This window comes from Dipodomys merriami, unplaced genomic scaffold (assembly GCF_024711535.1).
Source record: "Dipodomys merriami isolate MVZ:Mamm:240054 unplaced genomic scaffold, mDipMer1.0.p SCAF_52, whole genome shotgun sequence".
Classification (NCBI taxonomy): Eukaryota; Metazoa; Chordata; class Mammalia; order Rodentia; family Heteromyidae; genus Dipodomys; species Dipodomys merriami.
In genome coordinates, this window is record NW_027206091.1 from 3,215,422 (window position 1) to 3,238,693 (window position 23,272).

Here is a 23,272-nt window from a genome sequence, read left to right on the forward strand (position 1 = left end):
GTGTTAGTCAATCAAAACACTCTCCTAGACATTGTACTTTCTCGGTGTTAAATGCTCATGTAGGCTTTGTTTAAAAGGCTGTTTGCGGCCTAATGATAACGTCTTGATAGGCCATGCACCTGAAATCACGTCCCTATCACAAGCTGTCCGGAAGCCTTCACAGGTTACTGCTGTGCACTATCTATCAGCAATGACCAGCTTCCCCAGACAGACAGGAAAATGCTTCTGCAGTCTGGAGTGCTGACCAGGCTGCATTGGCAAAATGGCTTTTCTACTCCTTCAGGTCAATTTTAACCTAGATGGAAGGGATCCTATTCATTTCTTCTCAGTACCCCTGGTACTGAGATAGGGCAGGACTTCTGGTCTCTGGCTAGACAGGGCCACAGCTCCTACTCAGCCTGAAGCTGTGACAGAGATGGATCTTCACCCATCCACTTTAGGCCAAAGGAACAACGTCATTTTTTGGAAAGATGAGACAAGATAGAAGTAGGCACAGGAAAAGAGTGGTCAAAAGTACAGACCTTCTTGAGTGTGCAGACTTCATTCATGAGCGCTGAGTACAGGCCTACAGGCCCAAGCCTTCTATGTCTACCCAGGAAATCCTAGCCTCACTGGAGGAAATCTGGTTATCAAAAGATGTTGCCCTGGTACATTGTCCCAGACATCCAAAAGAGGATTCTCTAGTAGCAAAAGGAAATCACACAGCCATTGCCACTGCCTGAGAAGCTACCTTAAATGCCAGTGGGTCCCCTAAATATTGTATTGACTCTTCCTGGCTCCAGCCTGCTATTCAAACCAACATACTCAGAGGAAGCCCTCCAAGAGAGCATTGGGAAACAGATTTCACTGAAGTCAGGCCTGTGCCTTAGCTTAACTTAATAATGCTTTACTGAAGTTTCTGCAGAACTTACAGACAACTCAGCACGAGGTATATAAATGGGTCTGAGAGACACTGCCAGTGCACAGCTCAGATCCTACACTACCATCCTGACCACTCCCACTGTAGTCAAAGTAGATCCCTGTCAGATTCTAACACACAAAAACCTGCTGATTCCGGCTGGAAGGCACAGGCCACGTCGGATCCACTTTGGATCACCCTTTCTGTCAACATCTTCCCTGGAGCCTTCTTTGTGTGGCACACTTTCTGTGCTGAATAGATTTGTAGACCTGACCCAACTTGACATGGGAAAGGATCGCAGGTTGTGTTGAAGTTCAAAGCCTCTTGACTATATGGGTGTTGGTCAAACAGAGCCAAGGGTAGCTGTAGGAGACTCCTCAGATGTCAGGTGGGATCAGCACAGGCAAAAAACCCAAAGAGGAACTCTATGCAGTCTCAGGGAGAACATGATGTGTTCGCGCAAATAAAACAGGTTCAGGGCAGGAAAGCCAATTTGGTACACTTCGTTTAAAGTCGTATTAGCTCAGTTGAGCTCACGGTTCTAAGGTCCCAAAAAGCAGCCCTCTCACCAAAAACTCAATGATTTGATTTCATGGACAGAAAACGAGTGGCGAATGAAATGTGGGTGCTGGGTCTGAGTAACATGGCCTTGTCCTCCCTGCCATCCGGGTACCCTGATGGGTGGAGGCAGCTTTTCACCCAGTTCTGAAAAGCCTACTGCTGTGAAACTGATCATTTTTGGAACTGCAAATGTGTCGTGCTGTTTTGCTCCAGGAAAGTTCTGATCCAGAGATTGCTTGTCCTTAGTTCCCCAGATAACTGGCCCTTCATGGCCCCTGATTGGTTCTCGAGATAGTTTGCTTTGCTTAGGTGTTACACTTTTCTTAGATTTGGTCCCCCACGCCATCCTGTGGTTTTTGGCTTCATAAGCATTGTGCTAGCTGCTTTCGGGGCTGCAAGTCTTTGAGACTGGAGACCACTTGCAGTCTCGGGCTTCCTAATAAAGACTCCCACTATGACCTCTCAAAATGTGGCCTGTCCATATCTTACAGTCAATTGCCCGTATAACATTTGGAGACTCCAACGAGATCCCAGTGCTAAGGGGGGAACTTGGGTTCCTTGAAGCCACACTGGCAAATGGCCTCGGCAATTCATATTGCCAGAAGAAGGGAGACTCCCTAGGGCAGGTGGCATCTGAGACTTTTCTCAGGGCCCAGTGGCTCTTCCTCCACTCCTACGCCAGGATGGTGGACAATTGAATGCCCCTAAATCATTTTGGATCAGTCTTTTTGAAAGCACTCAGGAATCTTCCAGAAGTGAGTAAATCTTTGTTTTCCTTTTGTCCTGTTGTCTGTTTTCTGGGGCCCAATCCATGTAGACCGTTGGGATAGGGGAACGGATGTGCTCAAGAACCCCATCTGGCCCTCAAGGTTAGTGATAACAACAGAGGGTTTGGGGCTTATTGTCCAGATCAGAGCTCCTAGCAGACTCTCAGACTGCAAGGACAGTAGAGAGTTTTGGTTACTGTTGGAGATTGGTGTTGATCAGGCCTACCCAGCAGGCTTTGGCTTCTGTGTTTCTGTCTTGGTCTTGTCTCCTTTTGTTTTGTTTTGTTTTGCCTTTCTTGGGGCTTGAACTCAGGGCCTGAGCACTGTCCCTGAGCTTCTTTTGCTCAAGGCTAGCACTCTACCAGTTGGGCCACAGCACCTACCTCCGGCTTTTTCTGTGTATGTGGTACTGAGGAACTGAACCCAGGGCTTCATGCATGCAAGACAAGCACTCTACCACTGAGACACATTCCCAGCCCTCCTTCAGTTTTCTTAAGAACACATAACAGTTTGTAAATTTGGCTCCTCTGACCTAGTTAAACTTGTCCGTTTGGAACTGGTACGTAAAGTGCTCTAGTCTAAAACTAAGTGAAAGACAAAGTAAGTGGTGTATGTGTCTAAATATGTTCAAGATAATCTGGTATTTTAAAACATAAAACTGTTAACACTGTAATCAAGAGTTTTCCAGCTTATCAGAGGGACAAAGGGCACATGTTCTGTCTGATATGGGGAAGTTACTTCTAAAATGCACTAGGATATGACAACTTACACAGGATTCTAGATACTCACATACAATGAGACCAAAAGAGATTCTCTTTTAGGAGAGAATCACAAAGGTGCAATACCCAAGCACCTCTCCATATTTATATAAAATAATATACATATTGAAGTGAACTCCAAAGATGTGGAAACAAAGGACTCTTTTCTTACTTGTTTTTTTTCTTTTGCTGATGATTCTGTATTCTTTACCCTATATATGGTATATTCACATTGCTATCTGTTGGAGGGTGGAGGGAGGGCATAGAATCTGAGAAAAAAGGGTGAAGAAGTGCAGCAGTGGAGCAAACTAGACATTGATGAAAGTGTACTTATTACCTGACATATGCAAATGTAACCCTGCTCTATGTCACCTCTATAATAACAATAAATTAATAACAAAAAAGTTATCTGGCTTAGCAAAAATATGAACCTCTTGAGGACTTAGTAGGATATTTTTAATTTCATTTCTCCCCACTATTAAAATTTGGGGCTAAGTATCATAAATTTAAATATAAAAGGTTTTTTTAAAAAAACACTGTCAATGGGGCTGGGAAGGTGGCTCAGTGGTAGAGCGCTTGCCTTGCATGCATGAGGCCCTGGGTTCGAATCCTCAGTACCACATATGCAGAAAAAGCCAGAAGTGGCACTGTGGCTCAAGTGGTAGAGCGCTCGCCTTGAGCTGAATTGCTGAGGGACAGCGCCCAGGCCCAGAGTTCATGCCCCACGACCAGCAAAAAAAAAAAAAATCACTGTCAAAGACATTGTCTGTTCTGTCTATCTGTCTAAAACTGCTTTGGTTTCTACCTAAGGAAGGAATCAAGAGAAAAGCTTGGTTCACTTCAGCTCCTCTGGGGATGCTCAGGGAAAAGAGATTTCTCACCTCCACCCCGCCCCACCCCATACCCAGGAGTTGGGGACACCTTCTTGACAGGAAACAGCAATAGGAGCTGAGGATGAGCTGGCAGAAAATGCACAGTTCATCCAGCCCGAAGGCCCAATATTGAAGGCGTGATCCATTAAGGTAGATGGGTGTCTATGCTTCTATTTCTCTTTCTTTTTCTTACAGATGGACACTGAAAACCTGTCTGTTATGTGGGTAACATGATTAGTATTCCTAAAAACTCCCCTTTGGAATGTATTTAAAAATTGGAAAAGCTTTTTTAAAAAGGAAGGTTAAAAAGTAAGAAAAGGAGTCAGGCGCCGGGGGCTCACGCCTGTCATCCTAGCTACTCAGGAGGCTGAGATATGAGGATCGTGGTTCAAAGCCAGGCTGGGCAGGAAAGTCCGTGAACCTCTTATCTCCAATAAACCACCCGAAAACTGGAAGTGGTGCTGTGGCTCAAGTGGTAGAGCACTTGCCTCGAGCTGAAGAGCTGAGGGACAGCCCTCAGGCCCAAAGTTCAAGCCTCATAACAGACCAAAAAAAAAAAAAAAGGTAAGAAAAGGTTTACCTATCTGTGTAATGTAATTTGGTCTCGTGTACAGTACCAGGTCCTGCAAATGGAACTTTAAGTTTCAATGCTATTTTGCAATTAGATGCATTTTGTGAAAAGCAAAAAACATGGGTTGAGATTCCTTATGTTTGTTAAGTTTGGATTCAGTGAAATGAGAGTCTACATGTAATTCTCCTGTTCTCCCTGTTATTTATTTATTTAGTTTTGGTTGGTCATGGAGCCTGAACTCTGGACCTGGGTGTTGTCCTTCAACTCTTCAGCTCAAGGCTAGAGTTCTACCACTTGAGCCACAGCGCCACTTCTGGCTTTTTCTGTTTATGTGGTGCTGAGGAATCGAACCCAGGGCCTCATGCATGCAAGGCAAGCGCTCTACCACTGAGCCACCTTCCCAGCCCCACTCCCTGTTTTAAAACCAAGTGGAAAATATTGACTTACAACAAATGTTTCAAAGGATTACTACATTGCATTAAAAAGGAACTTTAGCTAAAAGCTTTTCTAAGGGTTATTTTAAATGCAAATTAAAGCAATGAAAATGTAAAGCAAAAAGAAGTTAGTAAAAAAAAGGCTTTGGAAAGGGAATTAAAAATGGCTTCCTAGATGAAGGGAATTTGGGATGTAAAAACTGTCCTGAATGGTTGTGTGAAAGTGGAGAAAGGGAGAAATTAAGACTACAAAAGTTCATTTAGTATTTGTTTATGTGAAGTTCTTTCAATGAATACCTTTTAACTCAAATGCTGTTTTTGCTTTCTAATGTCTGTTTCTCAAAGTTGTGAGTTGCTTTGGATACAGAGCCATTTTCCTACTTTCTTCTTTGTAATCACAAAAGTTTGACTTAGCAACAATGCTTTCAAGTAGTGTCCCAAGAGTGCTATATATAGTTAAAAATTAAGAGAATATGGAGCTGGGAAGGTGGCTCAGTGGTAGAGCGCTTGCTTTGCATGCATGAGGCCCTGGGTTCCATTCCTCAGCACCACATAAGCAGAAAAAGCCGCAAGTATCAGGGTGGCTTAAGTGGTAGAGCGCTACCCTTGTCTTGAGCTGAAGAGCTGAGGGACAGCGCCCAGGCTCACAGTTCAGGCCCCATGACCAGCCAAAAATAAATAAATAAATAAAAATAAGAGAATTTGATTATTTAATTCGTTGCTGTTTCAAAACTCCATGGGAGACAGTTTTTCCTTTATGGATTTGCTATTCCATAGCAATTACAGGCAGGTCCACAGGAAGATGATTTTTACGTGTGTCAGATTTAACTTCTTACTAAATTCCGGCTAATCCCTGCTTTAAAACTATTTGTATTGGCCTCCTTGTTGCTTCTATTGGAAATAGAGGGGTTAATTGGCAAAGACTCATTTGATCTTTTATTCACCTCCCCACCATCAGTGGAATTTGGCCAGCTGGGACACATAATCCCAGCAATGAACAGAAATGCCAACTGTCTGGGTGCTGGTTCTAAGGCCTCAGAGTCAGCTTGCTGATTAAGGCCCTGGCCTGAGTCCCTACATGTTTACAAGACTCTGTTAAGTTTCTATTTCCCCGATGTGGTGTGACGTACAAATTCCTGCCCCAGTTGCAACAGCCTTGCTACACACCCTCTCAGAATGTGACTCTCTTGCCAATTCCTGTACTCTATGTAACACCTTCATAGCACCTCTTCTCAGAACAGACCCAATCCCCAAATTCCCATACTCTATGTAAGGTGACCCAGGTGACTACCCATGTGACTGCTCCCTGAAATTTTCTTATGTGGTGCTGAGGAATTGAACCCAGGGCCTCAGGCATGCAAGGCAAGTGCTCTACCACTGAGCCACCTTCCCAGCCTCACCTCTCACTTCTTACATCCTGGTGCTGATACCAGGGATGAGTGGTCTGGGTTTGTACCCTCCCCCCACCTTCTCAGAGCGAGCGACCTTTTACTCTTTTCAATCAGCCATTTCAGACTTCTGCATGCTCATGATTGGATCTGCAAGGATGAGCACGGACTTCTTGTTTCTACACGCCTTCCTGCCAACTTTCATTTCATTCTTGAAAGACCAGGTGCCTGGCCAGGAAATGCTCGGTTGACTTGTCTCACTGGGTAATGACACCTTGCAGCATTGTCCTAACTACTAGGAATTCTTCTGTGCTTCCAAGGATGCCAGAGCGACAGAAAATTCCTCTACGAGGATCTCAATTGCCACCCACTGCTTAAAATGGGTACCTCTCAATCTAAACTGCCTCAAAACACCCTTTGGGCTGTCTCTTGGCTAATTTCCATGAACAGGGTCCCTTGGATATTAATAAACCCAAGTGACTCATTTTCCATCATAATGTGGCATGGCCTCCATACCAACTGGACAGTGGGTCTCAATGGCCCATTGGCTCAATGGTACCTTCACCTCTAATATCCCGGATAACTTCTGTTGCCAAAGTGACAAGTCTGGAGAAAGCCCTTATGCTCAGGCGTTTTTCTACCCTCTCCCTGACACAGACCTGCCGTTCCACCCTGCTGCCCACTCTCCATTTTCCACAGTCCTCCAACTCCATCTCCATATCTCCATCTCCTCCTCCTCTACCACCCTATCAACACCTATCTCCTCGTCCTCCTCCTTCTCCCTCTACTCCTCCACCACCTCACACCTATACTCGCACTGCCCATCAATCATCTGCGGTGACACCAGCCCACCTCCTTCCCTTTCAGGAGATGGCTGCTTCTCAAGGCATTGTTCCTGTTCACATTCCTTTCTCCCTCTCTGACCTGTCCCAAATGTAAGGTCTGCCCAGGGACATCTCCCTCTCTATGGGCTAAGTTTCCACGCAGTATCTGTTACCTAGGTAACTGGCAGACCTGGTAGCAGTCACTTTCCCCTCCTGCTAGGTCACAACCTGGACCACCTCTGGTCACAGGCTTCCCATCTGACCTTAGGAGGGTCCCAGACCCTGAGGTCACATCCAGATCCAGTGTGGCCACACCCCTTCCTGTCCCTGGCCTAGATAAGGCCTGACCCCTTTCCTTTCAGCCATGTTTCTCCATCATACATGGCAGGGGCAGCAGTTCAGTAAATGAACTTCTTTTCCTGCCTGAATAGCGCATGGTATTCTCTTCATCGGCTACCTAATGAAACCTAGCTGTTTAATATACCTTACATAGGCTGCCATGAGTCTGATGGGATTTTTGAATTGGAAATGTTAGAATTATCTAACCACCCCTTTTCTGTGAACCAAACTGCCTGGAGACACCACGCGAGACTTTTCACCAATACCACTGAAGCCTTCACATCCATGTCCACACCACTTCTCTACTCTGGTGAGTGAAACTACTCTCTACGGCTCTCTGTTGGTCAGTCTCTGTCCAGATGTGGTGCCAGGCCAGAGAGCTCCTACGGCCTTTAGCTGAAAGGCCGGTCACCTTCAAAGCCGAGGACGCTTGGTTTTGGGGGCTTGGCCATTTCTCTCTAGAGGGCTCTGGGGGAAGTTGGGACGCCGCTTCTGCCTGGTCAGCTCTCCTTCACTCACCAGACTGACTCTCCTACACATTTAATAGGGTGCTGTGAATCATGCCCAAGCGGTGAAACCCCTTTGAAATGCCTCCCGCACTCCCTGGAAAGCCAGAGTGCCTCACTTTTATGCCGTTCTCAGATGTGGACAGTTTTTGCCACTGCAATGGTAAATGGTCAGAAGTCTGTTTACTTTCAGGTTCTCTTTGCTCTCTCTCTCTGCCATTCATGTCCAACTTTCCCTATCTTTCCCTTTCTCTTTTCTATAACATTTTGGCTTACGCCCTGAAGAATGAGACGCAGGCTGGGTCTCAGGGACCCTCTTCTAGGTTCCCTCTCAAAGGCTAGCCATTCTAGGTTTGAACATTGTCAGTTTCCATTTGTGTAGGTTTTCTTTGCGTTTTTTTTCCCCCAGAAATTCGCCATCTTGGCCACATGGTGGGTTAAGGGTTGGGTCTCATCTGACTCTTAACCTTCCACTAAGCTTACTACTCCATCCATCTATTCTAAGATGCCTTGCTAACAAGTTACTCTTTTCACAGGCCCTGGTAACTGAGGCCCAACCATCTGATGTGCTTTGTTAGCAAAGATGTCTAAACATTGTTGTCAAAAATTTTAGGTTTTGAGTTTTGCCTTTTTTGTTTTGTGTTGTGTATTCTACTACTGACTACGTGGTTCTAAAATATTGGGCTTATCTGCACTAAGATTCTCACATCTAACGAGTTTTATCATTGCAGAATATTTCTTGGTCAATTCTTGATGAGGACCAGGGAAGCTCTAATTATTCTATTTGATCTCCTTGTTGTTTAATTGTAAATAATAAAGGGTTTTCGTGGCAAAGATTGCAATTCAAAGCCAGCCCAGGCTGAAAAATTCCTAAGACTCCATCTCCCAACTAACCTGCAAAGAGCCAGGCTGGAAGCATGGCTCAAGACTCTTATCTTTAACCAGCAAACACTGCAAGTGGTACTATAACTCAAAGTGGTAGAGTGCTAGCCTTGAGCAGAAGTGCTCAGGAACAGTGCCCAGGCCTTGAGTTCAATCCTCCTTGAATACCAACTGGGACAAGCCATCCCAGCAACGAGCACCTAGACTCAGCCAGTCTGGGGAACAAGGGAACATGGAGAAGAGTAAGAGGAGATGATGTCACATCAGCTACTTTGGGCCTGCCCTGTCAAGATTAACCAGAGCCGGGAGGTCAGTAGAAGTAAGAAGCCTGCCCATATAGTGTCCATACCTATCTACCTATTAACTTGACAGGAATTTATATTATATTCTTGCCTTTGTTACCTGACTTCTCCTCTACCTAGTCACCAAATGTCAGAAGTAGCTAGGGACATTTCTACCAACATTTTCAGCCCCAAGTCCTTCCTCTTGCCATTTATTTGCTCTCTAATATTGTTTTTCCAGCCCTTCAATGCCTCATGAGACTTTCTCCAGACTTCATTCAAGAGTCTTGCCTCCTCCAGACTTCATCTAAGGACTAACACCACCGGGGGACAGCTGCTGCTCACTGCCTTCTCTGGGAGGGGACCACATTCCAGCCTTTTACCCCTATTGTGGTTGCCCCTTGTCAGCAGGAAGTAGCCAGAGAGAATCCATACCCTATTTCATAATTATTAAAAGGCTGGAATGCAAGGTCCACTACTGGATGGTGAGCAGACTCCACCCTCCTGGCAACAAAGTCTCTGCCCAGTACCTGCGTTACCTAGGCAATTGGCACACCTGGAAGAGGTCACATCTGCTGAGGTCTCATTTGAATTTGATGTGGCCACTCCTTTTTCCACCCCTACCCTAGATAAGGCCTAGCCCAGGCCCAGACACGCTCTTTCCGGTCTTTCCCAGGCCTTTCCCAGCTGTGTGGAGGGCCAACATAGGCTAGTGCCAGCTGGAATGATGAATAAGCCTACCCCTTACCTGAATACCATGTGCGTGGTGCTGTTCTTACTCAACCTCTTTTTAAAAACCTAACACCAAGCCGGGCGCTGGTGGCTCACACCTGTCATCCTAGCTACTCAGGAGGCTGAGATATGAGGATCTCGGTTCAAAGCCAGCCCGGGCAGGAGAGACCGTGAGACTCCTATCTCCAATAAACCACCACAAAACCGGAAGTGGCGCTGTAGCTCAAGTGGTAGAGCGCTTTCCTTGAGCTGAAGAGCTGAGGGACAGCGCCCAGGCCCAGAGTTCAAGCCCCACGACCGACAAAAAAAAAAAAACCTAACACCAAATGGGAGTTTAAATACCATAGTCAGAAACCTGTTGTTCAGGAAGCTGTACCTCACTCCAACCTAGGGTGGAATTACGAGCCTGATCACCCCCATCTGACTCTTAGAAATGACTTGGCACTCTGCCTCCTTCCATAGCCTAGACTGGACTGCCTGCAAGCCTATCAACTATAAGTTGAGGGAGGTAATTCAGCGTCCCAATGAGAGTCCCAGCAAATTTTTGAGCTGTGTGGTGGACACCCTCCACCGCTTCACCCGCACTGATCCATCCACTCCTGCGGGCCTGGCTCGCTTCCATTCCTATTTTATTTTTCAGTCTTCCCCCCATAAAAACTCTCCACCTCCATGTCCTCACCGGACTCCCTTTATACATAAAGCCAATAAAGCCCTCTGTACAGTATTTTCACCAAAAAAAAAAAGCCAAAATGTCTCATTTGTTTTCTTCGCAATTAGATCTGGCTACCTTACAATACTCTCAGAGCTGGACAATTTCTACCACCACAATGGTAAATGGTCAGAGGTTATATACTCAGGCTTTCTTGGATCTTGCTTGACCTTCTCTCTGTGTGTCTCTGTCTCAAAGCAAACTCCCTGTGTTAACCTTCACCTCTGTACCTGCCAGGCCTGTGTAGCTGACACAGGATGGGGGTGGACATACCCAACTTTTTTGTCTTGTAAATGTCAGAACCGTTCAATTCTTTGCCACCCCATCCCTCTCATTCCTGCTTGGAGCATCCTGGGTCTGCCCCCAATAAGCCCTTGATTTCATATTAGTTGCTCTCACTCACCTCTCATTTCTCTTTCTTTCTTCCTTTCTTTTTTGTCAGTTGTGGGGCTTGGACTCTGGGCCTGGGCGCTGTCCCTCAGCTCTTCAGCTCAAGGCTAGCACTCTACCACTTGAGCCACAGCACCATTTCTAGTTTTCTGGTGGTTTATTGGAGATAAAAGTCTCACGGACTTTCTTGCCCAGACTGGCTTTGAACTATGATCCCCAGATCCCAGCCTCCTGAGTTACTAGGATTACAGGCATGAGCCACATCTCATTTCTTACCCTGGTAGCTCACACTTGTAATCCTAGCTACTCAGGAGGCTGGGATCTGAGGATCATAGTTCAAACTTAGCCTGGCAGAAAAGTCCCCGTGAGACTCTTACCTCCAAGTAAACAGCAAAAACTAGAAATGGCCCTGTGGCTCAAGAGATGCAGCGCTAACCTTGAGCAAAAAGAGTTCAGAGATGGCACCTAGGCCCTGTGTTCAAGCCCCATGTCCAATAAAAGAAATGTTGACTGGGACATCCAGCAAGAAGACAGTTCTGGTACAAAGACTGTCCTGGCAACAAGGGAGCACCTAGAGGCAGGTGGAAGAACTGCACTCAGATGAGAAAGGATGGTGTCACTTGTGTGTGGCCCTTCAAAAGGAGTCAGAGCTGGGAGGTTGTAGCAAGGTCCCTGGGATTTGGGCCAGGGGTTTGTCCCAGTCTGGGGGTTGTTGGGGAACTTCTGACTTCAGGGAAAGGGAGACAAAACCAAAGCCTGAAGCCCTGCAGATGGTTAAGGAGAAAGAAGCCAGGATTCTCAGAAAAGCCAGAGAATGTTCAGACAATGCTCCCCCTGTCGTTTCTGTTTTATAACACTTAGCTTGTGAAACCAAAACTATCACTTGCAAGACTGACTGCAAGTATTCCTTCTGTACCTGTTTGCTTGCTTGCAAAAGGCTAGTTACGATATAAAGAGAAACTCCTGCTTGTGTGGTTTTTAACCTTTGTGTACCCAGCCTCCCCTGAGCTCGGTGTGCATTCTGCTTCCCCAATAGTGGAAAGGAGACTTGTCCCCCAATAGGGCATGGACCTGACATCGTGTCCCTACTGGGCTATCTGGAGTCTTGCACAGGTAACTTAAGCACTGTGAGAGTCCACAAAGGTCAGCTTCCCCAGTCAGACAGGAAAATGCTTTTGCAGAGTGCTAGACAGGACACACTACCATTGTCCAAGGGGAAATCTGCGCAGTTGTAAAATGTTACCTGTTGTATGTAACTCTGCTCTTGGCTGTAATGAGCTCCTTACCTAATGGTTTTTCTTTTGGGATTACTATATAGAAGACACTGATGTCTTGTTCCTTGTATTGTTTCTGTGGCTTGCTAGCATCCCTAAGTTCTCATATGGCTTCCTTTCCAATTTGGAGTAAAAAACTGTTCCTAATGCCATCTGATCCTGTCCACCTGACAACTAAGTTTCCCACATTATCCATGGTAAGATAGGACAAGACTAGGGTCCCTAGTGACAGAAGATGGCTCATCACCCAAGAACCCCTCTTAAGATCAAGGGACAGAAGTCATTTATGGAAAATTAAAGCAGGATAGATGAAAACAGGCGTGGGAAAACAGTGTTAACACAGACCCCTTGAGTGTGGGGACCACACTCATGAGAGATGGTTACAAGCCCAAGCCTTCTATGTCTGCCCAGGGAATCCTACCCTTACCAGAGGAAATCTACTTACCAAAAGTTGTTGCCCTGGTACACTGTCCCAGGCCTCAACAAGGGGATCTTACGGTACTAAAAGGAAATCATACAGCTCCTGCCACTGCCCAAGAAGCTGCCTTAAAAACCAGTGGGATTTAGTCCTGGTTCGCAATGGGAGCTGGGACGCTTCTGCTGGCTCTAGGTGAGTGGTCATAAGGGTTAAGTGGGAAATACTTTGGAAGTACCTGAGCTACCCGATGCTCAGGTTCCCCAGCCAGGTTTGTATCCAGCCCTGAGACATGTAAGAAGAAGTCACCTTCCAAAACCAGACTTTGAGAGTCCCAGAGCCACTATGATTGAAGGGAAAAGATGATCCTGGAAAGAATTCTAGGGTTGCTCCAGGTCTGAGGCAGTATTAATTAAAATGAAAAAGAAAGAAGAGAAAATCAACAACAGCTTTTAAAATGTCTATCTTATTGCATTTTTTAACCTTTTTTTTTTTGGTCGGTCATGGGGCCTGAACTCTGGGCCTGGGCGCTGTCCCTCAGCTCTTCAGCTCAAGGCTAGTGCTCTACCACTTGAGCCACAGCGTCACTTCTGGCTTTTTTCTTTTTGCTTATGTGGTGCTGAGGAATTGAACCCAGGGCCTCAGGCATGCAAGCTGAGCCACCTTCCCAGCTCCGATTCTGATAATTTTTGTTCTATCTTGTTTATAAAAAGAAAAGGAAACACACACACACACACACAACCAGTGGGGCCCCTAAATATGTTTTTGACTGTTTCTGGCCCTAGCCTGCCATCCAAGCCAGCATACTCAGAGGAAGCAGTCAGGAGAGCACGGGGAGACAGATTTCACTGAAGTCAGGCCCCCTGCCTTAGGGTAAGTTAATAATGCTCCCTCAACTTAAATCTCTGCAGAACTTGCAGGCAACTCAGCAAGAGGCATATAAAGGAGCCCAGCTCTGATCCAGCCCATCCCTTCCAACTCAGAAATTCCATTTCAGGTGAGAACTTCATCGAGGATGGCCTCACAGCCACCTGGAAGGGACCCTACATCCAGATCATCCCCCCCGCCTTTTGGTAAAAGCAGATGGGACCCTGCCTGGCTTCACACACAGCTAAAACCTGCTGACTCAGGATGGAAGGCACACACCACTTCGGATCTGCTGGAGCTAAGACTTTCGCATCACATGACCCATCACCCTTTCTGTCAACCCCTTCCCCGGAGCCTCCTTTGTGTCTGTGATGCAGATATTTGTAGACCTGACCCAGCCTGACCTCGGAAAGGATTACTGGTTGTGTTTGAGTCCAAAGCCTCCAGACTAGATAGGGGTCAGTCATACAGAGCCAACTTTCACTGCTACAGACTCCTCAGATTGCAGTTGGGATCAGCACAGCCACCAACCAAAGAGGGATCTCTGCATAACCTCCGGGAAAACGTGAAGTGTTTACACTAATAAAACAGATCTAGGATAGGAAAGCCTCCCTTGTAAACGTTGTTTCAAGTCGTAATAACTGGATCTTAAAGGCCCAATCCAGCCCTCTCACTGAAGAATCAATGATTTCACTGATGTGCATAAAACCAGTGGGGAATGAAATCAGGGTACACAGATGCCACCTTGGCAGCGTGGTGGACGGTAGGAAATTGAGTTTAGCTGGCACCAACTTGTCTTCATGGTGGAGGAAGGTGAAGTCCCCTTCCCAGGGAATGGGCATGCCTGAACTCCTAGAGGCAGGGGCTAGGACTTGGACAACGGGTTACTGGACCTGCTTGTTCTATGCCATGAACGCCAGCTCTCTCTTGGTGTTGATCTGGTTTGTTGACATTGTTTTTTGGCTATTTGCTTTGCTATCCTCATGGCTTAGTTTTCTTTTCTTTTTCTTTTTTTTATTTGTCAGTCGTGGGGCTTGAACTCTGAGCCTGAGTGCTGTTCCTCAGCACTTTAGCTCAAGGGAAGCGCTCTACCACTTGAGCTACAGCGCCACTTCCGGTTTTCTAGTGGTTTATTGGAGACAAGAGTTTCACGGACTTTCCTGCCTGGGCTGGCTTTGAGCCACGATTCTCAGATCTCAGCCTCCTGAGTAGCTAGGATTACAGGTGCCTGGCTTCATGGCTTAGTTTTCTAACCGTGTTAAGTGTATTTGAGGCTACAGGTCTTCAGACAGGAGACCACCATGCAGTCTCTGGCTTTTCTGTACCTCATAATGGAATTCCCATAAAATAGTGTGCCACTGCACCTGGCTATTCTAATTGTTAAAACTCAATCCCTTGTCATTTTTGTTTTTTGACCCAGTAACTACAGGCTGCGGTCAGTTCCCTAAAGAAACAGAAAGAACAATGGGGAAAACGTGCTTTCAGGAAGCCATGCTTTTATTTTTTTGGTGCCAGTAGGGAGGCTTAAACTCAGCACTAGAACACTTTCTTCCCTTCCCACACCAGTGGACATCACAGGTTTGTTGGGGCCCAAATCCACTGCAACACAAACCCCAGCTGGTCTCAAACACCTGCAAGATTAGAACTCAGCACCAAGGTTGCATCTGCGGCCGAGCAACCCCCGGCTTCCAGTGAGAGACAGCACCTAGTTCCCATATTGAATCTGGGCCCCCAGATGTTTGGTGAAATAGCAGATCACGAGGGCCAGCAGCTGCTGCTGGTAACTCTTGCTGCCCGTGACCAGCGTTATGAGCTGCTTCACGTCCGTCCAGTCCAAACCCCGCAAAATGGCCATTGCTTGGGCAAACAGCTTCTGCTGCTCAGAGGCAGGCAGCTCCATCAAGATCTGCGGGACCGGCTTGAACTGGCCTCTGCTCATCCAGGCTCCGAGAAGACCCCCGACAACGCCCCCTAGAAAACACAAAGGCCAGAGAGTCGATACTGGGCTAACCCAAGGTTCCCACTCAAAGCCTCTCCATACTGTGAAGGAAAGGTTTTATTTTATTTTTATTTTTTTGTGGTTGGCATTGTTCTTTGGGGTATTTTTGTGCCAGTCCTAGGGCTTGAACTTGGGATCTGGGTGCTGTCCCTCAGCTCTTTAGCTCAAGGTGAGCACTCTACCATTTGAGCCACAGTGCCACTTCCGGTTTTCTTATCTTGTTGGAGATAAGAGTCGGACTTTCCTTCCTGGGCTGGCTTTGAACCGCAGTCCTCAGATCTCAGCTTCCTGAGTAGCTAGGATTACAGGGGTGAGCCACCTTTAATTACTGGATACCCAAGTATGTCTCTTGCCCTAGTTGCCCACACTTACAGATACAAAATGAAGCCCCCTCTCCATTCCTTATCTCCACTGAACACTTGTGCTATATAACACCCCCTACACACACACACACACACACACACACACACACACACACAGAGGCCAAAGAAAGGCACTGTCCCCCTCACACATTTCACCCAAAATAAAACTTCTGTCATAGATAGGCACCAGAAGCACATGACTGTAATACCAGCAGCTCTGCTCCCTAGTGAGCGAATAAAAAGCTGAGCTGGGGGACAGCCAGCTAAGCAAGAGTGTGAGGTACTGTCTCATGGACTTTCCTGCCTGGGCTGCTTCTAACTGTGATCCTCTAGCATGCTTTCAAAGACTGTGTGAACAACACCAGCCCCAAACAGCGGTGTGTGTGTGAAAGAGTCATACTTACCAACAGCTATTCCTGGAGGGCCACCAACCATGCCACCGATCAAGGCTCCCGCTCCAGTGATCAGGGCGCCCTTCCCAGAATGCTTCACGGCAGCCTGCATTCTTTCCTGCTTACAGATGAAGCAGAGCAGCTGCATGATGTCTTGGACCTTGGTGGACATAATGATCACCCTGTGGAAAAAGTACAAGGGAGAAAATGCCAGAAGTGGAGCAGTGTTTTAAGTGGTAGAGTATAGCCTGGAGCAAGGAAGTGAAGGCTCTGAGTTCCAGTCCCTAGTATCCGCAAAAAACAAAAAGTAAAATAGAACAGGAAAATAGAGGAGCTGGTTCTGTTTCTTACAGGGGTGGGGTCTTCCTCTTCCTCTTCAGGCCGATGTGTTGAGGTGCTTGTTAAAGGGAAGGGCTGGAGAAAGTGGGCTTGGTATTGACCAAGCACTTTTGGTAGTGCAAGCATTTGTGTGTAATGTATTTTTGTGCCAATGCTGGGACTTATTCCTTTCTTTCTTTGTAACACTATCAGAGATGAAGCCCACTCTTGAGTGGGATCGCCAGCACTGCTCAATAGACAAATATGCACACTAATAAAAGTAATTTTTTAAAAAGAGACAATTTCATGAGAGCAGGCTCTCCCTGGCTGCGGTCCTCAGCGCTTTCTGCGTCTGGGAATTTGCACAGCTTCGGTCCTGGGCTTGAGCACACTCCTGCGTGTGCACAGGATGCAGACCCGCCCGGCTTGGGCCGCAGGCTGCGTTTCACTGCCTGAGTCAGGGCCAGGGCCAGCCACACAGCACGGCTGGCTTTCTGCTGCTGAGACCCTCCGGACCTCACAGGCCTGAGTCCCTAGGTGCCCTGCTGGCCTTGCTCTCCTGGGTGGCAGGAGCGCAGGGCTGCCCAGGGCTGCCCCTCGTGGCCCGGCTGCCCATGGCCCCCGTCCCGCGAGTCCGGACCCATCTTAGCCCCGCACCAAACCGGAGTTGGACCCCCTCTCCCCCGGCCCCCCGCCGCCAGCCGGCTGTGCGCACGCTGGACCAGGTATCGGCTTGTGGGATGCGCTCATCTGCGTCTCACACACCCACTCCGGGACTACAGGTAGGTGAGCGCCGGTGTGTCCGGATGCGCTGTCTTAGGTGAAGCCTCTGGGTGCCTCAGTTTCTCCCAGCCGCGTCCCGGGCCCCGGGAAGCTCTCCGGGGTCACAGATCGTCCCGCCCCGCCCCCGAGGCGCCCGGTTACCTGCTCTCCCTGCTGCTGCGGCGCCGAGCCCGTGGGGAGTCTGAGGCCGCGAACCCCGATCCTTTAACCCTGATCCCCAGGCGCAGGCCCCGCCCTCAGCCTTCGGGGAAGGGCGCTGCCCGCCCGTCCCTGCTCCATTGGGGCAGGATCCGGGACCGAAGGTCGTCCCCGATTGCTGGTCAAGGCCGTAGACCCCCCCTCAACCCTGACACCCTCCCCCGGGCGCACGGACCCCGCGCCCCGGGGCAGGAAGCCAGAGGTGGAAAGCCTGGGAACCGAGGCCAGGCCTGCGGACACCCCAGGGCTGGCCTTGAACCAGCTACAATCTGGAAGATGCTTCCAGAAGCTTTCCCAAGGACCATGGCCCCGAACGTGTCAAGTAGGCAGTTTGGGCCAGGGGAAGGGGGGGTCGGGATGCCCAAGGCCACCCGGCCAGGAAAGCCCCCCCGTGTGGCCGCTGCCTCTGCCGCGCTTGGCCGGGGTACGGGCACCCACAGGCCGCCTTCTGTCTCCAGGTGACACGGAGCCCGGGTTGAACCGGGCAGCCGGGGCTCGCGCTGCGGTCCCAGCTAGAGCTCCCGTGGCTGCCGCGCAGTGACCGCGCTACGGAGCCAGAATCTGGGGCTGGGGCTCGGATGACTTCCCAGGGCCAAAGTTCACCGCTGGAGCCAAGAACAAACCGCCCAGGGCTTCGTCTCCGCGCCAGGGCGCGCGCCCGGGCGCCCGGGGCCCTGCGCACGGCGCCCTCTGGCGTCCGGTCTAGGAACTGCGCCGCCCGACCGCCGGGTCCTCAACCTGGCAAGTTGGGTACCAAAAGGCCGCGGAGGGATGCTGACCCGGAAGGAGCATCAGAGTGGAAGAGGAGATGAGCTGTTCACCACGGGCCGGAGGCTCCTCCCCGTGAAGCTCCTCCCCCTGGAACCCTCCCACCGGAAGCTCCTCCCACTGGAACCCTCCCACTAGAACCTTTATCCCCAGCCCCCCTCTACAGTAGATAACGGAAGACCCCCCAGGGCCGGCCTGCGGCCCCTGTGGCTGGTCAGATCCCAGGACAGGGAGATCTTGGCCTGAGTCGCTGGGCGCCCTGGGGACGGTGAGGAGCTTTGATGTCATTTTGTGGGTGGGTCAGGGGTGCAGTGGGGGCAGGGGTGCAGTGGGGGCAGGGTGGGGGTTTGTGAGGACCTGGAGGAATAGAACGGCCCAGCCACAGCCATCTCCTCCCCTCGGTCCTCCTCCTCCTCTCATCTTCATTCTTCTCCTCCTCCCTCCCTTACTCTTTCCTCCATTCCGCTCTGTAAGGTTGGCTCCTGGATGGCGAGCAGACTCCACCCTCCTTGCAGCAAAGTCTCCACCCAGTACCTGCGTTACCTAGGCAACTGGGACACCTGGAAGAGGTCACATCTGTATCCGCTGAGGTCACATCTGAATTTGATGTGGCCACACCTTTCTCTGCCCATACCCTACATAAGGCCTAGCCCAGGCCCAGACGCCCTCGCTCTGCTCTTTTCTAGCTCTTTCTCAGCTCTTTCCTTCTCTTCTCTTTCCCAGCTCTCTCTTCTCTTTTCTAGCTCTTTCTCAACTCTTTCCCAGCTCTTTCCCAGCTCTTTCCCATCGTGGCCTGGTGCCAGCCGGAATGATGAATAAACCTACCCCTTACCTGAATACCACGTGTGTGGTGCTGTTCTTACTCGGCTACCTCTTTGTAAAAATCTAACACCCTCCTCTCTCCTGTCAAAGGACTTTACACAAACTAAGGAATCACACCACCACAAACCTACTCCACAGCTCATTAAGCCAACATTCTTGCTTTGTCTTCCTCCCTTCCTTCCTCTTTTCCTTCTTTCTTTCCTTCCTTCCTTCCTTCCTCTTTCCTTCCTTCCTTCCTTTCTTTCTTTCTCTCTCTCTTTCTTTCTTTCTTTCCTTCCGGTCCTGGACTTGAACGCAGGCCCTGGGTGCTGTCCCTGAGCTTTTCCACTCAAGGCTACCACTATACCACACTGAGCCACAAAACTGCTTATGGCTTTTTGGTGGCTCATTGGAGATCACAGTCTCATGGACTTTCCTGCCCCATCTGGCTTCAAGCAATGATCCTCAGATCTCAGCCCCATGAGTAGCTAGGGTGACAGGCATGAGCCACCAGCACCTGGCTCTTCTTTGAACTTCTAGTTCATGCACATCAAAGTGGTCCATACCTTTCCTAACACCCAAGCCAGTGAACATGGACCCAAGAGCTCTGCTTGCTGGCTCCTCTTCCAGACAAGGGAGTAGGGAATATTGTCCAGAGAAACAAGGTGACTCCTTGGGGCCCCTGAAGTCCCTGAGAAAGAAAATAAAGATGAGCAAAGCAGCAGTCAGGGCTATAATGGTCTGGTTTGAAAGCCAACCCAGACAGGAAAGTCCAAGAGACATTTAGATACAGTTAACCAGCAAAAAGCCAGAAATGGAGGTGTGGCTCAAGTGGTAGAGCACCAGCCTTGAGTACCAAAAGCTAAGCAAGAGTGCAAGGCCTTGAGTCCAAGTCCCAGTACTTGTGCACACACACACACTTGTGTAAACACACTCTTGAGTGTTTTCTTTAAAATGTGTTGGTGTATCATACAGCTATCCTTTGCACACTTTGTTGTCCACAGATCCCTTGTGCTCACCAGTCTGTTCCCGAGACGGATGGGACACAGATGCGAATCTCAGCCACAGTGTGGTCAGGTGGAGTGAGGGAGAAGGCGGGCCCTGCCACAGGCTCCCGATGTCTCGCACAGAAGTGGAGCAGCTTTTCCCATCTCAGAAGAGCCTGCGGTGACCTGCACACGTCTTCTTTTCCCTTCTCTTCACTTCAACTCAAGCTTTCACCCTGAGTGATTCCTTTCAGAACGGCTCCAACGTGCTGATGTGCCCCCTGCATACGAATTACCAAATAAAGCAGTCAGTCTTCGCCAGAACTCACCAAAGCCTTTCAGCCAAGCAAGTTTAAAACTTCTAAGTCCTATGAAGGCAGGGGTGTGTGTGTGTGTCTGTATGTGTCTGTGTGTGTCTCATCTGTTCAGTCCTGGGGCTTGAACTCAGGGCCTGGGCACTGTTCCTGAGCTATTTTGCTCTACCACTTCAGCTACAGCTCTGGCTTTTAATAGTTCATTAGAGTTGAGTCACACAGACTTTCCTGGCCAGGCTGGCTTTGGACCATGATCCTCTTAGATCTCTGAGTAGCTAGGATTAGAGATGTGAGCCACCAGCGTCCGGATTGCAAACCCTCATTTTAAACACACAGGCAGCACGTGTTTAAGATTCAAAAGGCAGGTAACTTCTTAGCAATCCATGGCAGAAAATCTCTTGAAACCAATTGCCACTAACTGGTTTTTGCCCAGCCCAGCTTCACGGGGAGCTCAGGACATTAATGGAAGCTAACACCAGGGGGTGCTGTCGGCCAGGAAATCCAGGCATGGATGCTGCCCCACAGGGCATTAGGTTCTGTTTCTCTGTTGACTTCAACCTATAAAAACAGCAACATGGGCCTGGGACTTGGCTCAGTGGTAGAGTGCTCGCCTAGCATGCATGAAGCCCTGGGTTTGATTCCTTACTACCACATAAACAGGAAAAGCAGTAAGTGTTGCTGTGGCTCAAGTGGTAGAAAAGAAGCTCTGGCACAGTGTCCAGGCCCAGAGTTCAAGCCCCAGGGTTGGCAAAAGAAAGGAAAGAAAGAAAAAGGTATTTGAGGACTAGAGATAACAAATAACAGGACCTTCCAGTTTATTTGTTTTACTTTGCGCTGGTGTTGAGTCGAACTCAGGGCCTGGGTGCTGTCCTTTGCTCAAAGACCACAGTTTACCACTTGAGCCACAGTGCCACTGGTTTGCTGGTGGTTCACTGAAGATAAGAGTCCTCTTCAACCTTCCAGGCTGGCTTTGAACTGCAATCCTCAAATCTCAGCCTCCTGAGTAGCTAGGATTATAAGCGTGAGCTGCCAGTGCCCAATTCTTCTCATTCCCTCTTGCTTAGACTCCGAAGAATTGCTAATCGAATTCCCTCCCTCCTTTCTTTCCTTCCTCTCTTTCTTCCTTTCCCTCCCTCCCTCCTTTCCTTCCTGTCTTCTTCCCTTCCTACCTCCCTGTCCCCCTCCCTTTCTCCCTTCCTCCTCCCCTTCTTGCCTACCTGCCTTCTTTCCTGCCTGCCTGCCTTCTTCCTTCCTTTTTTTCATCCTTGCTTGCTTGCTTTCTGCCTCTCCCCCACTCTTTTTCTTTCCTTCTTTCTTTCTTTTTTGGTTGGACTGGGATTCCAACCTAGGGTCTTACTGAGAGGAAGGAAGGAAAGGAGGGAGGGAGGAAAGGAGAGAGGGAGAGCAGCCACTTTAAATTGCTATAAGTGAGCCTGGTGCCGGTGGCTCACGCTTGTAATCCTAACTACTCAAGAGGCTGAGATCTGAGGATCACGGTTCAAAGCCAGCCCAGGCAGGAAAGTCCGTGAAAGTCTTATCTCCAATAAACACTCAGAAAACCAGAAGTGGCACTGTAGCTCAAGTGGTACAGCGCTAGCCTTGAGCTGAAGAGCTGAGGGACAGTGCTCAGGCCCAGAGTTTAAGCCCCACGACCAACCAAAAAAAAAAAAAAAATTGCTGTAAGTCATTCTCCTTGATGCATGACTGTAATTCCAGCTCAACAGGAGACATAGGTAGGAAGGTCGTGGTCTAATGCTAACCTTGGACAAGCTGAGGCTGAAAATAACTAAAGCAAAAAAGAAGGAAGGAAGGAAGGAAGGAAGGAAGGAAGGAAGGAAGGAAGGAAGGAAGGAAGGAAGGAAGGGAGGGAGGGAGGGAGCGAGGGAGGGAGGAGAAAAGCCAGGCACTGGTGGCTCATACCTGTAATCCTAGCTACTCAGGAGGCTGAGATCTGAGGATAGTGGTTTAAAGCCAGCCCGGGCGGAATAGTCTCTGGGAGACTCTTATCTCCAACTAAGCACTCAAAAACTGCAAGTGGAGCACTGCAAAAGAGCTCAGGGACAGCATCCAGAACCTGAATTCAAGCCCCATAACTGACAGAGAAAAGAAAAGGAAAGGCTGGGAGCGTGGTTCAAGTGGTAGAGAGCTTGTCTAGCAAACATAAGATTGAGTTCAAACCTAATAAGATTTGGTTAGTATATTCCAAATTGAGCTACTGAAAATCAATTTCTTTTCAATAGCATGGAACTAAATTAAATTTTTAGTTATATCTGACACTGTTTTCTAACTCTTCAGACAAAGAATGAAACAAACTGTTGATCTTCCTTCCTTGCTTTCTTTCTTTTTTCCCTGATCATGAGGCTTGAACTCTAGGCCTGTCCCTCTGCTCTTCAGCTCAAGGCTAGCACTCTACCACTTGAGCCACAGCGCCACTTATGGTTTTCTGGTGGCTAATTGGAGATAAGAGTCTCACAGACTTTCCTTGCCTGGGCTGGCTTTGAACCTCGATCTTCAGATCTCAGCCTCCTGAGTATCTATGATTACAGGTGTGAGCCACCAGCGCCCGGCCTGGCCATCCTTTATGAACAGAGAGCTTCCCAGCTGTGGGCTCACACCTGCAATCCCAGCTACTCAGGAGGCTGACAGCTGAGGACTGTGGTTGGAAACTAGCCAAGGCAGGAGAGTCTTATCCTCAATGAACTAGCAAAAAGCCAAAAGTAGAGGTGTGGCTCAAGTAGCTAGTACTGAGGGGGGGAAAAAAAAAAAGCTCAGGAACAATGCCCAGGCCCTGAATTCAAGTCCCAGGACTGCCTCCAAAAAAAAAAAAACAGGACACAGAAGTAATGGGAATTATATTAGATAATATCTATGACTTCTAAGATG

At 48.6% G+C, this 23,272-nt stretch overlaps 1 protein-coding gene and 1 long non-coding RNA gene across 4 annotated transcripts; one reads left to right on the plus strand and one right to left on the minus strand.

Moving 5' to 3' along the window:
- Nucleotides 1-14,964: 14,964 nt before the first annotated feature.
- Nucleotides 14,965-18,796, minus strand: LOC138811308 (protein C19orf12-like). Of its 3 annotated transcripts, none has more exons than XM_069999037.1 (3): nt 18,738-18,796; nt 16,234-16,403; nt 14,965-15,439 (listed from the first exon to the last, which is right to left on the minus strand). In XM_069999037.1, the coding sequence occupies exons 2-3, from the start codon at nt 16,391-16,393 to the stop codon at nt 15,174-15,176; spliced, it is 426 nt and encodes a 141-aa protein (XP_069855138.1). In that variant the 5' UTR covers nt 16,394-16,403; nt 18,738-18,796; the 3' UTR covers nt 14,965-15,173. The 3 variants fall into 3 exon arrangements, with proteins under 3 accessions (XP_069855138.1, XP_069855137.1, XP_069855139.1); XM_069999036.1 differs by lacking the exon at nt 18,738-18,796 and adding an exon at nt 18,300-18,385; XM_069999038.1 differs by lacking the exon at nt 18,738-18,796 and adding an exon at nt 17,464-17,483.
- LOC138811309 (uncharacterized) lies at nt 18,229-20,399 on the plus strand. The gene is made up of 2 exons (XR_011367353.1): nt 18,229-18,556; nt 20,094-20,399. It is a non-coding gene; the product is annotated as an uncharacterized lncRNA (long non-coding RNA).
- Nucleotides 20,400-23,272: the final 2,873 nt, after the last annotated feature.

Coding starts and splice junctions, on each gene's coding strand:
- LOC138811308 (XM_069999037.1), bottom strand. CDS start 16,393: ATGTCCACCAAGGTCCAAGACATCATGCAGCTGCTCTGCTTCATCTGT. Junction 15,440..16,233: donor CCCTCCAGGAATAGCTGTTG/GTAAGTATGACT, acceptor TGTGTTTTCTAG/GGGGCGTTGTCGGGGGTCTT.